This window comes from Scleropages formosus, chromosome 10, assembly GCF_900964775.1.
Source record: "Scleropages formosus chromosome 10, fSclFor1.1, whole genome shotgun sequence".
NCBI lineage: Eukaryota > Metazoa > Chordata > Actinopteri > Osteoglossiformes > Osteoglossidae > Scleropages > Scleropages formosus.
This window is the reverse complement of record NC_041815.1, coordinates 25702062-25716778: the sequence shown is the minus strand read 5'-3', so window position 1 is coordinate 25716778 and position 14717 is coordinate 25702062. Positions and strand designations below refer to the sequence as shown.

The 14717-nt window shown below is 44.8% G+C and overlaps 1 protein-coding gene across 1 annotated transcript in view; it reads left to right on the top strand.

The window, feature by feature from the left end:
* Window positions 1-10143, top strand: part of tbx2b (T-box transcription factor 2b) — an 11003-nt gene extending 860 nt beyond the window's left edge. Inside the window, exons 2-7 of the mRNA XM_018748333.2 lie at window positions 1341-1608; window positions 3276-3422; window positions 5228-5304; window positions 5554-5723; window positions 7084-7697; window positions 8676-10143. Of these exons, the coding sequence (XP_018603849.1) occupies window positions 1341-1608; window positions 3276-3422; window positions 5228-5304; window positions 5554-5723; window positions 7084-7697; window positions 8676-9116 (1717 nt within the window). The 3' untranslated portion in view covers window positions 9117-10143. The remainder of the gene's footprint in view (window positions 1-1340; window positions 1609-3275; window positions 3423-5227; window positions 5305-5553; window positions 5724-7083; window positions 7698-8675) is intronic.
* The last annotated feature ends 4574 nt before the right edge of the window (window positions 10144-14717 follow it).

The following is a 14717-nucleotide window of genomic DNA, read 5'->3' as shown; positions in this document are numbered from 1 at the left end:
TATTATTATTATTATTATTATTATTATTATTGTCTAGAAATCCTTCTTTACTTTCATTTTCGTGTACATCGCAGCTATATCCAGTCGTGCACTGCACATGGGTGTGTATTTCAGTTCGCCTATTTATACAGTATGTTTAATAAAAAGATTACAGTGAGTGACTGGACAAACCAGTGTATCTGGAATTATGCTGGAAACACTGAATTTTAAATATTTAGAAATTTAAACGACCTCACATACACGATGTAGCCACAGCACTAGATTAAGCTTTCTGCAATTACGTGCTTAGATATTTTTTTAAAGATAATAACTAATGTATATTATTTTTCCCCAGCCATGCAGACAGATTGTGTAACTATATTTATCTAAATTGGCTCCAACAACATTATTATCTCGAAATTCTCTGACAGAGGGAAATGTAATCGATTTTCTACTGTCAGGAGTATCGCCTCGGTTAGATAGGCTGCGGCGAAAAAGTTGCTCGTCAATGTGCCATTGCTCTGGGTGTCTGCGCGTAATGAAGAAATATCATTTTTGCTCGCGTTTTCTTTCATGGAAATCTGGGAGACAAGCGAGATTTAGCAAATGGAAAAAGGAAAGAACCTGCAGCCTGGAATTCGGCGCAGAAAAGCGAGGCGCTGTGTGGATCAAAGTGCGCATTCTGTCGTGACAGCTGAGCTCCTGGTTTCTGTAAACAGGCTGTCACTTTAAAAAGAAGATTGTGATTTAAGCCATAGGCCGATGTCATAAATATTCTTCAAAGATCGTTCGCTGCGTCAACGTCCTGTGAAATGCGAATTCACTAAGGAGAATTGCGCGCGTATATGTAGCCGAAGGCTTCTGTTCGGCGACATTATTATTATTATTATTATTATTATTATTATTATTGTTATTATTGTGTACATACGCTGCATTAAAATGTGTGCTAAACAATAACCATAAATACCTTCTCCGTTAAAACGGAAAATAAAGGATTATGCTAAATAAATGTGACCCGTTTAGATTTATTTTAAACGGGAACGTCTTGCGGTCTTAGAAAATGTTACTGAACATGGTGCGTCGGGGTTGTGTTGACCTGCGGTCCAAGTGCCTCTTAATGTCCTTCTCTTCCATTTAAAAATGTAAAATGTTACGGTGAAACACGAGGCGTTTCACTCCAGTCCCGCTGGCTTTTTAGTGTAAAGCGAGGAGAAGGTCCCGGGTTCGATGCCCCTCTTGCTGCAGTGCCCTTGATCGAGGTACTTACCCTGAATTGATGCAGTAAGAATAATGTATAGATGGGTAAATAACTGCGCGTTAACAAAAACCCACGACTCAACCCACGCGTGTCTGTGTTGCAGGAGAATGTTTCCTCCGTTCAAGGTGCGAATCAACGGGCTCGATAAGAAGGCCAAGTACATCCTGCTCATGGACATCGTGGCCGCGGACGACTGCAGGTACAAGTTCCACAACTCGCGCTGGATGGTGGCGGGGAAGGCCGATCCCGAGATGCCCAAGAGGATGTACATCCACCCGGACAGTCCGGCCACGGGCGAGCAGTGGATGGCCAAACCCGTGGCCTTCCACAAGCTCAAACTGACCAACAACATCTCGGACAAGCATGGATTTGTAAGTACAGTCTGTGTGTGTGTGTGTGTGTGTGTTTGCTGGAAGGAGAAATAATAATAAATATTATGTGCTTCTACAAGTGCGCAGTCGTCAGGCTTCTCGTGCTGAAGATTCTGTGAGAAATATTGTCGGAGCAGATGTGAAGCTCTACATTATTCACCAGTCTGTTAAAATGCTCTTATTAAAGATGGGCAGAATTTTTTACATTTTCTGTTACTCGCTTTTTAACGGAACCTCATTTCAGCATGCTGCCCACTCAGAGAAATTCCTATTACAAAAAATGCGCGTGCGTCACTGATTTATGAGCTACAATAATGTAATTAATTTATCGGTATCAGTTAATTTATCATTTAATAGCAAAAATGATAATTTTCCAATTAATATTTTAAAATGTCTCTTATGGTTTTGCGCAGGAATTCCTTCCGAAATGTTGACAAACTTCAAAATGGCAATTAGTTATAGAAAAACTAAAGAAAATAATATTGTCTGCACCTTATAAAAATACAAGTCAGGTTTGGCTTCTTTGCAACGGCTCCCTATCAGAGGCCTCTATGTATATTTCCCCAACATTTGGCTGATTTATTTTTTTAAGGGCATAAAATCAATTGATGGCCTTTCTTGTGGGCAGGAGAAATATGTTTAGGGTCAAAGCGGGAGCCGGAAAGGGGCTCAGAGACACGGCCAGGTCCTGAAACGCACTCCTGACCTGCTCTCTTCGCTCCAGACCCAGTTCCCGCGCTTTAATTCCGATGTGCAGAGCGAAAAATGCAGCTAAAATTAAAATTTAAACCAAACGACATGACAATGACCCTCCGAAAGCAGGGTGCAGACAAACTGACTGCAAACAAATGGATCATTTCCATGTCAGACTCAACCATTTGCACTTTGCTGCAGTCTTTTACAGCATCTTAGTTACAGTGACCTCCCCTCCCAAAATAAGTGTTTATTACTTTTATCATAATAAAAGTATCATAGATGAAACACTATCGTGACTGGGAGACGTGCATTTGTTTCATTCAAGAGGTGTGGGTGTGCGTGCCCGTAATGTGGGTTTCTTGAAATCAAATAACCCACAGAGCTACTGGTTTAATATTCCTGTTCGTCATATCGTAAATCTAAGTGATTATATTTCAGAAGATACTAATCATAAATTTATCTCTCAATATACACGGCATTTTTTAAATTTTACATTGCATTATTTTTGCTGACTTCCGACTGTACCAGGAAATATTTAAAGGAGATTTCAGTATTAATAATCTATTATTTTCGTTCGAGATCAGCAGATTTTTAAAAGTATAATACTTTCAAATTAAATTAATTTAATGAATCGTTTGCTGACATTAAAGACAAGCATCAGGAACCACATCGTTATAATATATTACAGAAGTATTATATGTTATTTAAGTAATATAATATTGGTAATAATTTATACCAATAGGGGCAGCTGTCTTTCGACCCAAAGGCTGCAGGTTCGAATCCCACCTCCAGCAATAGTACTGTTGGGCACGGTACTAACCCTAAATTGCTCCAGTAAAAGTTACACAGCTCTATAAATGGGTTAAAAAATTGCCGGCAGCCCAACACTGCAAGTCGCTTTGGAGAAAAGCGTCGCCTAAATGAATAAATGTAAATACTGTAATAACAATAATTTTTGTTTTTACTTGCAGACCATTCTGAATTCTATGCACAAGTACCAGCCCAGGTTCCACATCGTGAGGGCCAACGACATCCTGAAGCTGCCCTACAGCACCTTCAGGACCTATGTGTTCCCCGAGACGGACTTCATCGCAGTCACTGCCTACCAGAACGACAAGGTACGGATACACACTCTGCCCCGGAGCACCTTCACACACTCGTTCACGCGCCTGCACGTCTTCTTACTTTTTCTCTTTAAATGTACTGTACGCCTTTTACAGGGGTTACAGGGAGCTGACCTCTCTGTAACCTCCCTAAGTGTGGGGGGGGGGGGGGGGAACTAATTATTTAGTGTAACAACCCACTTGTATTTTGTGATACTGTAATAAAAATAAAAAGTCATTTTAACATGATAGTGCCTCGTGCATTGCCTTAGCCTGGATTATTATATTGGGTTAGAGTTAGGGTTAGGGTTGGCACACTTTGCGCAGGTAAAATAAATTGTGCAGGTTGTGAAATTGGTGCCTTTTTCATGAGAGAATAAACTGCTTCTCCAGCTGGATGAGAAAAATGTAAATGTTAATACGTTGCTTACTAAGTAAAGAAGTCGTGGGATGTGTGTTTTTGTGTGGTTCATACAAAGGCTGTTGTCTCGACAATTTGTACGTGAGTGAAGTTATTGGGAACAGCGACGTTCTCTTACAGTCTTCATTTACAGATGAAAATGATTCACGTTTATTAGCTGAAGGAAACATGTTAGATTTTGTTGCTCCGCAATGACAGCGCTGCTGTTCCGCATCATGTTCTCTTACACATGAGCAGTGTATAAAAAGGGTGTATAATGTTTGCGGGTTGATGACGCGAGATGAGAGATCATTCTGGTCCTATAGTGCATTTTTGTGTGTTTCACCGCTAATTGTCCCCCACCCTTCTGATGGTAATTGGCGTCCGTGACCGTGGGCCTGGTGGGCTTGTTGGGGTCGTTAAGTTTATGGCGAAGAGTCACAATCGATTAGGAGGCCAGAGGGCCTGGATTCCCTCTCTCTCTCTCTCTCTCTCTCTCTCTCTCTCTCTCTCTCTGTGTGTGTGTGTGTGTGTGTGTGTGTGTGTGTGTGTGTGTGTGTGTGTGTGTGTGTGTGTGTGTGTGTCTACGAGCTGCATCGGCGGCGCGCGACGGGCTACCCACGAGCGCGTGGCGAGCTGCACGCGGATGACCGGTCGCCTCGTGCGTTCTTGCAAAAAAAGCCCACATCGCGCAGCCGGCGTAACACACACAATGCACGTTGGCCGTGATTGTATCATGCACTGTAATGTCATCTTGTTTTTACCGCACTCGCTCGCGCACGAGAGTTCCTCCGCGCTCGGATGTGGCGTTTCACATGTTCGCATGACGCGGCAAAAACTCGCGGCTCATAATTAATAATTGATATGCGATGGGTGCGCGCGGCGCGCGCTCCTCACACCCCCGCGCCTCTCTTTGTCTCTGCCTCGTCGCTCTCCTTTCTGGGAAGGACGGACGGAGATATAAAAGGAGCTCTGCGATGCGTCAGTCTCGCGCTGTTCTCCTGGGGGCCATGAAAACAACTTCATAACTTCCCATCATTAAAAATCCATTAATAATGCAGACCTTCGCGTGCCATCGTTTGTAACGAAGCGCGGGGTGTGTTAAACGGGGTTCGGGGTGCGGGGCCGAAGAGCGCGGGGAGCGGCCGTCACGTGACCATCTTGGTGCGGGATGCGCGTGCACGGAGCGCTGTGCCCCCCCCCCCCCCACCACCACCACCATTACTCCGCCGCTCACCTGCGAAATGACCTTCTCCGCCTAGTTGTTATTAATTGTAGGCTTTACGTTTTGACATGAAAGTTCCGTGTCCAGAAAAAGAGCTCGGCGGTATTTGCGGAACAATGAGCATCATTTTGACCAGTTGAACAGGACTATAGGCTGTGCAGTGGATAAACATTGTCCTTTTTCTCCTTTCCTTAGATCACACAGCTGAAAATTGATAATAATCCGTTCGCCAAAGGGTTCAGAGACACAGGCAATGGAAGACGGGAAAAGAGGTATTGCTTTTAAAGCCGAAACTTGTCTACCCACTAGTATTATAACTCAAATAGGGCGAAATATATTTTTTTTAATTAATATTTTGGTATCATTATGATTCAATAATAACATTTCATATTGTTTTTTTTTCATATTAACTATGATCTTGAGCCAATCAAGCCCCGTTCTTTTTTAGATTTTTTTTTTAAATGTGCACAGCTATTTGCTCGACAGACACAAGTTATAAAAAAAACATGTTTTCTTTACAGGAAGCAGCTGACCCTCCCCTCGCTGCGCATGTACGAGGACCAATGCAAGGTGGACAGGGATGGGGGGGACTCGGACGCTTCCTCCAGCGAACCTGCACCAGGGAGAGAAGCAGCGCACTCGCCCCTCGGACCCGTGTCCAGTCCGCTGAGGTTCGGCCGACCCAGTCGAGGTGTGTATGGTCACATTTCAGATCAACATACTGAGCATAATATTCCTTATGAGTGTAATTATTTCCGAAATTATTCATACTTATAATGAATATTTCATATCAATGTGATAAAATAAATAATTTGGATTATTTAAATGCCCTCCCTGTTTAGGCTACCTACAAGGTTGATTTAAAACATGTGAACAAACTGAAATATGACACCCTTTTTGGTATATTAAATCATGGTATCCATCAGTCCCAGCTTATAATTTAATAGGTCACTAATATTACAGGTAGGACGAGTTAAATAAAATCGAACACCAACTCCACACACAGTGTGTTTCAGTCTGTACATTTGTAAGAGGTTAGTGGGGTGGGGGGTCCTTGTTACGTGCATGTCTGTATTAACAGCTGCGAAACACACAGGCGCGCGCGCGTGCGCGCGCAATACCAGCTGTATGGAAGTGAGGTCACTAGAGCGCTTCAGTGTGTTACAAGCCCGGTGCTGACACACACAGCTGCCTCCGGTCATACCTGTGTTCTTCTTTCCGCAACAACTGCTTCTTTAAGAGCACATTTTCATTCATAAACAATGTATCGTGAGCTTTAATATACATTCATATTTTTATTGCTCTTTCGACTTTGCATATACCTGAATCTGCTACAATTAGCTATGCCCACACTTTTATTTAAAAGTTCATCTTCATTTGCATAGCAAGTTTTTGCGTAAGGAACTGTAAACATTGCATACACTCCAGATTTCTCGTATAAGAAATGAAAATTATTTCTTCACCCGTGCCCGCTTGTGCACATTTCTCAATTCGTGTAAAGCAGAAATAATATAAATCATGTAAAGTACAAAATGTTAATAGCGCAGAGCACGCCTGAGTTGACATGCAGGGAGGAAGCGGTTGGACGAGGCGTGCTTGACACTAAATCACTGCCACACACTTGAAATAGTCGCAGGAGTGGAGCTCGCGCGTGGGTGTGAACCGGCATGTTTTAATCACGGGTGTTTCGCGCTCCAACACCACGCGCTTTCTGCTCGTTTGCAGTGTTTATATTCCTCACATGCATGTTTCTAATGAGAGAGCCTGACCTGTGCCGAAGAGAATGTGCTTTAGCGTTCAATGAAACTTATTTAATAACATTCATTCATTCGTTATGTTCAAACGAACCCGCTTTGCTCAACATTGCGTTTGTACTCTTTGCTACTTGGTGTTATTTCACCTATTTATACTACTGGGTAATTTTCACTGTATCGGTTCAGGGTATCTTGATCAAGAGTGTTACAGCAGTGGGATTGGAACCCAGGACCTTTCGATTGCCAGGCTCCTGCTGCTCCATTTAATGTGACTTTTTTTAAAATTATTTTTGGCAGAAGAGAAGACCCTCACCGACAGCGAGCAGGAGCTCGACCACCAGGAGGAGCGATGCGCTGGAGGCAGCAGTCCAGGCCAGGACCCCCAGTCGCCGACCCCCTTCAGCCCCAGGGGTGAAGAAAGGGTGAAGGAGCGGCCCAGTCCGGAGAAGAAGGACGACTACCCCGAGTCGAGGAAACAGAGCGATTCCGTGTTCAGCATCAGAAACCTGGAGAAGGACAAGTCGGAGAACAGGCACCGGAAGGATGCCGAGTCCTCCAAGAAGGAGGCGGACTGTGGCCCCCTGGCCGGGGCCAAAGACGGCTTCTCGCCCCTCATGGTGCAAACGGAGAGCCCTTCGCACTTCAGCGCGGGGCACCTGCAGAGCCTGGCCCTGTCGGGTCTGCACAGTCAGCAGTTCTTCAACCCTCTCAGCACCGGGCAGCCCCTCTTCATCCATCCCGGACAGTTCGCCATGGCCCCCGGCGCCTTCTCCGCCATGGGCATGAGCCACCTGCTGGCTTCCGTGTCCGGAGCAGGGGGTCTGGAGAACGGCAGCCTGGCGGGACAGGGCTCGGCCAGCACCCCCACCCCATTCCCCTTCCACCTCTCTCAGCACATGCTGGCCTCTCAGGTAGGGAAAACGCATCACCTGCGGGAAGGGTCACTCGGGCAAACAGAGGGTGTAAATATACCTCTGAGAAATGCAGGAAAAGGTGTTTTCAGTCGTTACGACTCTGGGCGGATCTTTATTAACAAAACGGCGCACTTTTAAGTTTAAGTGATCTAAGTGATCATAAATCGTTATCCGGCCCACGGCCACGCTGTCCAAGTGGATAAATACGAAGCCGCTGCGTGATCTGTTAACTGCTTCTGACATAAACACTCTTAATTAGCCAGTTAGGAAAACAACAAGAAAATTACAGTTTTGGCTTCGGAACAGCGCAGTTCTGCAGTGTCTTATGCTACGTGAATGTGAAGTGACATCCCTAAATAGATGTTTTAAATAGAGAGAAAAGCCTCATTTTGCTTGTGCGCATTTTAATGGCAACGGCGTCTGCAAGGGACAAGGACGAATTGTATTAGAGGTGTTTTATAAATTATTTGCGTCTTGCCGTTTGCACGGAGTGTCTCGAAAATGTACACGCACTTCAGCGTAGAAAAAAATGCTCCTTACATAATTTATTGGGGGTAGATAACTGGTGCAGAAAAGGGGTTTGCGACAGATGTTGGGGCCAAACGTACACCTTTGAAGACCAAATATCTATCTGCGATAAATTATGTTGGAAACATTTTTCCCGCATTGAAGAATTTAAACTTTTTTTTTTTTTTTTTTTTTTTTCCCGGATATATATTGCGTAAATATTTGACCAACAAGCGATGCTCGGAGCATCGAAACAACCTCCGAGAGAAACGGTCATTTATTCAGTTTTTTTCTTTAATTTTTAACACCTTATCGAGTGCGGTATCGATCACCTCTGTCTCTCCAATAAGCCCCACTCGTGACGTCTGCAGACTGCGGCGGCCGCGTGACGAGTGGGCACGTGACGCGAAGCTCGCGCGGTTACCGTTTCCACGTTGTCTCACCGCGTCATTAATTGTCTCCTTCCAGGGGATCCCGATGCCCACCTTCGGGGGTCTCTTCCCCTACCCGTACACCTACATGGCCGCGGCCGCCGCGGCCGCCTCAGCCCTTCCCACCAGCACCGCGGCCACGTCGCTCTCCAGGAACCCGTTCCTGAGCAGCTCGCGACCCAGGCTGCGCTTCAGCCCCTACCAGATCCCCGTGTCCATCCCTCAAAGCACAAACCTGCTCACCACCGGATTGCCGGGCGGCAGCCTGAACCCGGGCTCCGAGTCCTCGAAGCCGGGCAGCAGGGAGACGAGCCCGGGACCCGAGCACCACAACCACAAGGCGGGCTCGAGCCAGAGGAGCGGGTCTCCCAAGGGCTCTCTGAAGGAATCCATGAACGAACTGCAGAACATCCAGAGGCTCGTGAGCGGCCTGGAGAGCCAGAGGGAGAGCTCGCCTTGCCGAGACTCCCCGAAGTGAGCGACTCTCACCCTGGCTGGAAGCGTGTTCCTCATCCTCTCCATGACATGGCTTGAAACACACACAGGTGGTTATCGATTAATTTTGTACAGCACACTGCAGCAGAGTAAGACACTTCGGCCCGCATGAGTGGAGTAAACGAAGTAAACGAAGTAAACGGAGTAAACGGAGTACCCGACACAGGAACTGGCTCTGGGGTGCGCTTCTGAGAAGGTCAAAAAAACAAAAAAAAAGGAAAAAAAAAAAAAAAACAGAGAATCGCAATATTCTTGGAATGGACAACCAAAAAGGACACGCGGCTCGCGCTAACCCTTGGCCGCTTTTAAGTGGCTAAAACTTGAAAGAGACACGAGACATTTGAAGGAAAAACTCAAAGCGGAAGAACAGCCTTGATGAACACTGCATTTGCGGAGCAGAGACACTGTCCGGGGGGTCCGGGGCGGGGGTTCAGAGTAGAGGAAATGACACCAACGTCAGTGTATTAAAATAATAATAATAATAATAATAATAATAATAATATTAATAATTAAAAAGCATTCTTCAGGGTAATATGTACGTTTGTCTACAGTAATGCAGTGCGTGAATGAATCTGTATGTTACCTTGTTCCCCTGCGGTAGTGTAGAAGAGGGTGTCCATTAGAGTAAAACGTACACAAGCTGCAGCCAAAAAGTCGATAAGTACATTTCAAAAGGGATGGAAAATCTAAATGTTCCGTCAGGAGAACTGATTTCAGTAATAATGCTAGAAAAATCACATGTAATAACTGCTGACGGACAGGTGTTATCGCAACTATTTATGTAATTAGAGAAAAAAGTAATTCTGTAAATAAGCTATACGGATCCCAGAATAAGCAAATTTGGTATTAATTTATTCAAAGCTGTACATTGGCGTGTATATAATATCTAGAGTTTAACTCATTCCTTTTTTCTTTTTCCCATTTTACATATATTGTAAATGAGAAGTTATTTAGCGATTTTTTTTTTTGTTTGAAACAGGAGATGTTTTCTGTATCTGTGATGATGCGGCGCTGGGGGAGGGGTGGGGTGGGGTTGGGGTGGGGGGTGGGCTCGCGTGCCGCTGCTCCATCAACACAAATCAATCGCGAGGAGGAGGAAGATGATGACGACTGCTCCCAAATCATCATCGCGCGATGATAGGCAGCGGGGGGCATGCAGATGGCAGGAAAACCTCAGGTTTTATTTTATTCCACTCCAGCACAGAAGAGATTTATTTACATTCCTCTTCAAGGTGGGCGCTATATATATTTAAATTGAAAAGCGTATCGTTATGCTGGCTATTCGGGTAAACTCAAATTTTTTTGTTGAATTCTCTCACAATTTCAATAAAAAATTAATGTGTTTAAAACTGTTGTTCTGTATTATTTATAAGCCATAACCAGAAATGTAAATGTATATAGCAGGAGCCCGAGAATGAAGTAGGGACGCTCTCGGAAAGGCTGAGCAGGTGTGATGCGCCCCCTACAGGCAGAAAAAGCGCGGTTCACCACCGAAATACCACGTATTCGAAATTTACACTAAAAGAGGTGTACAGTATCTGACATAATGTCGTCTTATTAGCCTGGTGCATAAATCTGACTGTTTGCAAAGGGGAAAAAATGACACCAGATAAGATATCCAAACGTTGCAGATGTAAGTTTAAAGATGTGGACAGACCTACACGTACTGTGTAGCGGAAGAGGTGACATTAAGAAGCGAAACAGATGCGTAAATTTAATTTCGTGTATTTAGCTTTTTGCATAACTGCTCCCTGTTCATGTTCATCCAACGTTAGCAGTAGTGTAATAGTTACTATTACAGGACCTTAAACTGCAGGCCCTACTTGGTCTTTTTATTTGTGCCTTGAAGCACTGAAGTGGATTACACAGTGGATTATGCACATTTCTTTAGTCCTAAAGCAGGTTACTTCCTAAAATAATGGTGCAATGAAAAAAATGGGAAACAGTTGCGGAGAAAAAGACGTTGAGGTGTGCCACACCCAGCCACAGAACCCTGCTGACAGTCTGATAATACAGTCTAAGAAATGTTTAATTAACATAAATTAATTAAAACTAATTTCTGTTAGTTCAGTGACTTCCAAAAACCATGTGTAAGAGAAGCAAGAAAAAAAACTGCAGAATTGGAAATAATGTTGCAAACTATACTGTTTGGGGGAAAAATGGTACAGACTATAATGTTGAGAAATAATGTTTCAGAAAATACCGTTTGGAAATAAATTTGTAAACAATGCTGTTTGGAAACATTGTTGCAAATTATATTGTTTGGAAACAAAGTTACAAGTTATAATGTTTGGAAATAATGTTTCAAACGATTCTGTTTGCAAACCATGTTACAAATTATGAAGTTTGGAAACGAGGTTGAGAACTGTTTGGAAACAATATTAACAAGTAAAATGTTTGCAGAATAATTGTACAAACTACACTGGAAGTGATATTGCAAACTGTACGAGGTGCAAATGAATCAAATGTGGTATCTGCTTTAACTCACCTGTTCCTGTGAAAGACACTAGTATGCCGTTGGAAGTATTTCCACACACACACACACACACACAAGCTGTGCCATTTAAATAATTTTGTGTAATTATCTATTATATTTTCTATAATTTGGCATCCCGAGCGCACAGAGCTACATTAAACCATCAACATTCTTATTTTTGTGTATTTCTCTTACAGTGATGCGCATGACTTTAACAGCGTACCCACAGTGTCTGGTGTTGAAAGTTCACACTCTTCAGTGTGAGTGTGGTGTTGTTCTGCTCGGACATTACGTGCAGAGAGCCGGACGCACTATTTCGGACCTTTTCGTGATTAATGTTTTTATCTGAGTTTCCTAGTCGCTGCAGTATGGCATTGTCTCTGCCTCGGTATTTATAGAAATAGAATAGTAATTTTAAGGTATTTTTAGACGCCTTGTGTTTAATACGGAAGCCCTGCCGCCCCCCTTTCAAACCCTTTCAATAACACGTTTCCTTTGCGCATTTGGAGGCACTTGTCAAATTTAACTGTTTCATAAACGTGGGTGGGGGTGGGAGTGGGGTGGGGTGGCAATGGGGGATTCGATCTATATTAAATGGGGAGGGGTGGTTCGTTGATACATACTTTATGGAGCGTTACCAGCTTCTTGATGTATTCTATGTTTTTATATTGATTTTCATATAAAAGAAAATTAACTATTTTAGGTATTGCACAAAATTATGATGTTTAAGGCGGAGATTACTAGTATTAATTTGAGAACCACTTTTCAGCCGGATCACCTCCAGGTTTTAGGAAGTGCACTATTGTGGCAGCTTTTTTGGGTTTATGAATGTCGAAGTCATTATGGGTTCAGATGTATACACTGTATATTTTGTGTGTGTGTGTGTGTGTTCTTGTCTGTGCTTTTGTGGCTTTTCCTTCTAATCATAATTACTGTCTTTGTATTTAAAAAGACACCATGGAAATTCTGACGTATTTGCTGAAAGTTGCACAAACTTTTTTCTTATTCTCTCTGCAGAATATAATACCGTACAAAGTTTACGCAGCTGTGGGTGGCAAATGATTTTGATTCACGTAATTACAGAGAGGAATATCCGTACGTCTGCAGAGTTTACAGAATAAATGCGTCATACAAATATACAATAACATATGCAAGCAAGAGACAGAAAGGTCCGCAAAACAAATGTTGGGAGAGGAAGAGAAACCCAACAACTGCTAGTTGTGGGCAGCGCTGATTTCTCGTTGCGTGTAAATAATAATGACTGTGCGTTTAAAACGACTTTTCCTCATTTTCGCGTTACTGGTTTTAAGTGTTTTGCGGGATACACACATGCTGCGTACGGCCTCGCGTATGTGTGCACGTTGAGTGTATGTATCATGTGAAATGAATGCATGCTGCACGTTGTGTGTGTGTGTGTGTGTGTGTGTGTGTACCCATGCATGCTCTGTGTGCATGTTGCGTGCGCATGGTGCGCGTCGGAAAGGAGGAGCGCGAGAGAGCCCGTATTATGGTGAAAGGGTTAAGCGGAGGTTGGAGGAAGGTTGTTGGGGGGGGGGCGATGGGCGCGCGGACGCCCCGCCACTCCGGCAGCAGACAGCCCTTTGTCCAGGAACCGGCGTCTGTCGCCTGCCCACCGGCCACACAGCCTCCCCACACCCGCGCACAAAGGGCCGGGGAGATGCCGAGAGCCGCGGCTCCTCATTAGAGCCCCTTCTTCTCCCTTCTCTTCTTTCTCCTAAGATAATCACACAAGTCTCGTTTTATTAAGGGCCCCATTGTTACACCCCGTTATGTCCAATTAAGAGGGAGAAGCCTGACCCCACACTCTCCGAGGAGGACAAACTGTCCGAAAGCATCAGTCAATGGCTGATCAATAGGCTCCAATGGCCGCTATAGATAGCGCAGAGTGACTGGCCATTGTCCTGTGCTGCGGCCACGAGGCCACGTCACTCAGCACGCGGGACACTTGGAGACTCTTCGCTGCTGCCGGCCCGTAAGGAGCGAGCGCCTCCACACCGAAACACACACGCGGACGCGGGACAGTGGGTCACTTATCCACTTGTCCACGCCCCCACAGCGACCCTGTCCCATAAGACTTTGAAAAGCTATTGCAACATTTATTTGAGAGATTTCCAGCGAAACACCGTCGCCCTGCTCCGGAAGGCCTCGTGCCGTGGTCACGTGAGAGAAAAAGAAAGAAAGAAAGAAAGAAAGAAAGAAAGAAAACAAACACCCGTAACGCAACATATTGTCAACGTGTGTTGAGCGTTCGGTTCGGGGACCTGCTGCTGCTGCTCTTTGCGGCCGCTTTTCTCTTCTCTTATCATCATTGTCGGTAAAAACAGTGTAACACTGTTTCTTGTTTTGTTTTTTTTTTTTCTGCGAACTGTGTTGTAATCAACAGGTGTCATTACTCCACAGGTGTGATTTAATCTTACGTGTGTGTGTTAAAGCGCGCGGCCAGCAGGAGGAAGGAAGTTCAAAGGGTTGCGCTCGGAGTCATTACCGGGCACGGCGCGCGCACACACCATACGTCCACGCGTGCTTGAGTCCACGGGGGGGAGACGCCGTTATCTTGGCGCATGACACCCCCCGTTCCCCACGCACCCCCGCCCTCACACACCCCGAATTGGGTGAGAATACAGACAACGCGGCACTCGACTGGAGACAGATCTCCTGCCGCAGATAAGGGCGCGAGGAAACGGGTCCGAGAATAGTCTCGCGAGCGAGGACGGGGGTAGGAGGGGGGGGAGGACTCCGTCACACCGCGCTTCATCATGACCTCATATGCTGTTTAAAAACAAATGAAAATAAAAATGAATAACATGCAAACAAAGACGCCTCGGAATAAGGTTTTATTGAAAAAGACTTTATGAAATGTAGCGTGTGTTGTAGACCAGTGTTCTCTGTGTCTCTCTCTCTCTCTCTGTGTGTGTGTGTGTGTGTGTGTGTGTGTGTGTGTGTGTGTGTGTGTGTGTGTGTGTGTGTGTGTGTGTGTGTGTGTGTGTGTGTGTGTGTGTGTGTGTGTGTGTGTGTGTGTGTGTCCACATGATGTGATGTGAGGAATTCTTCCCCGTGCAAACTGGACAAAGAAGTGTTGACTCAAAC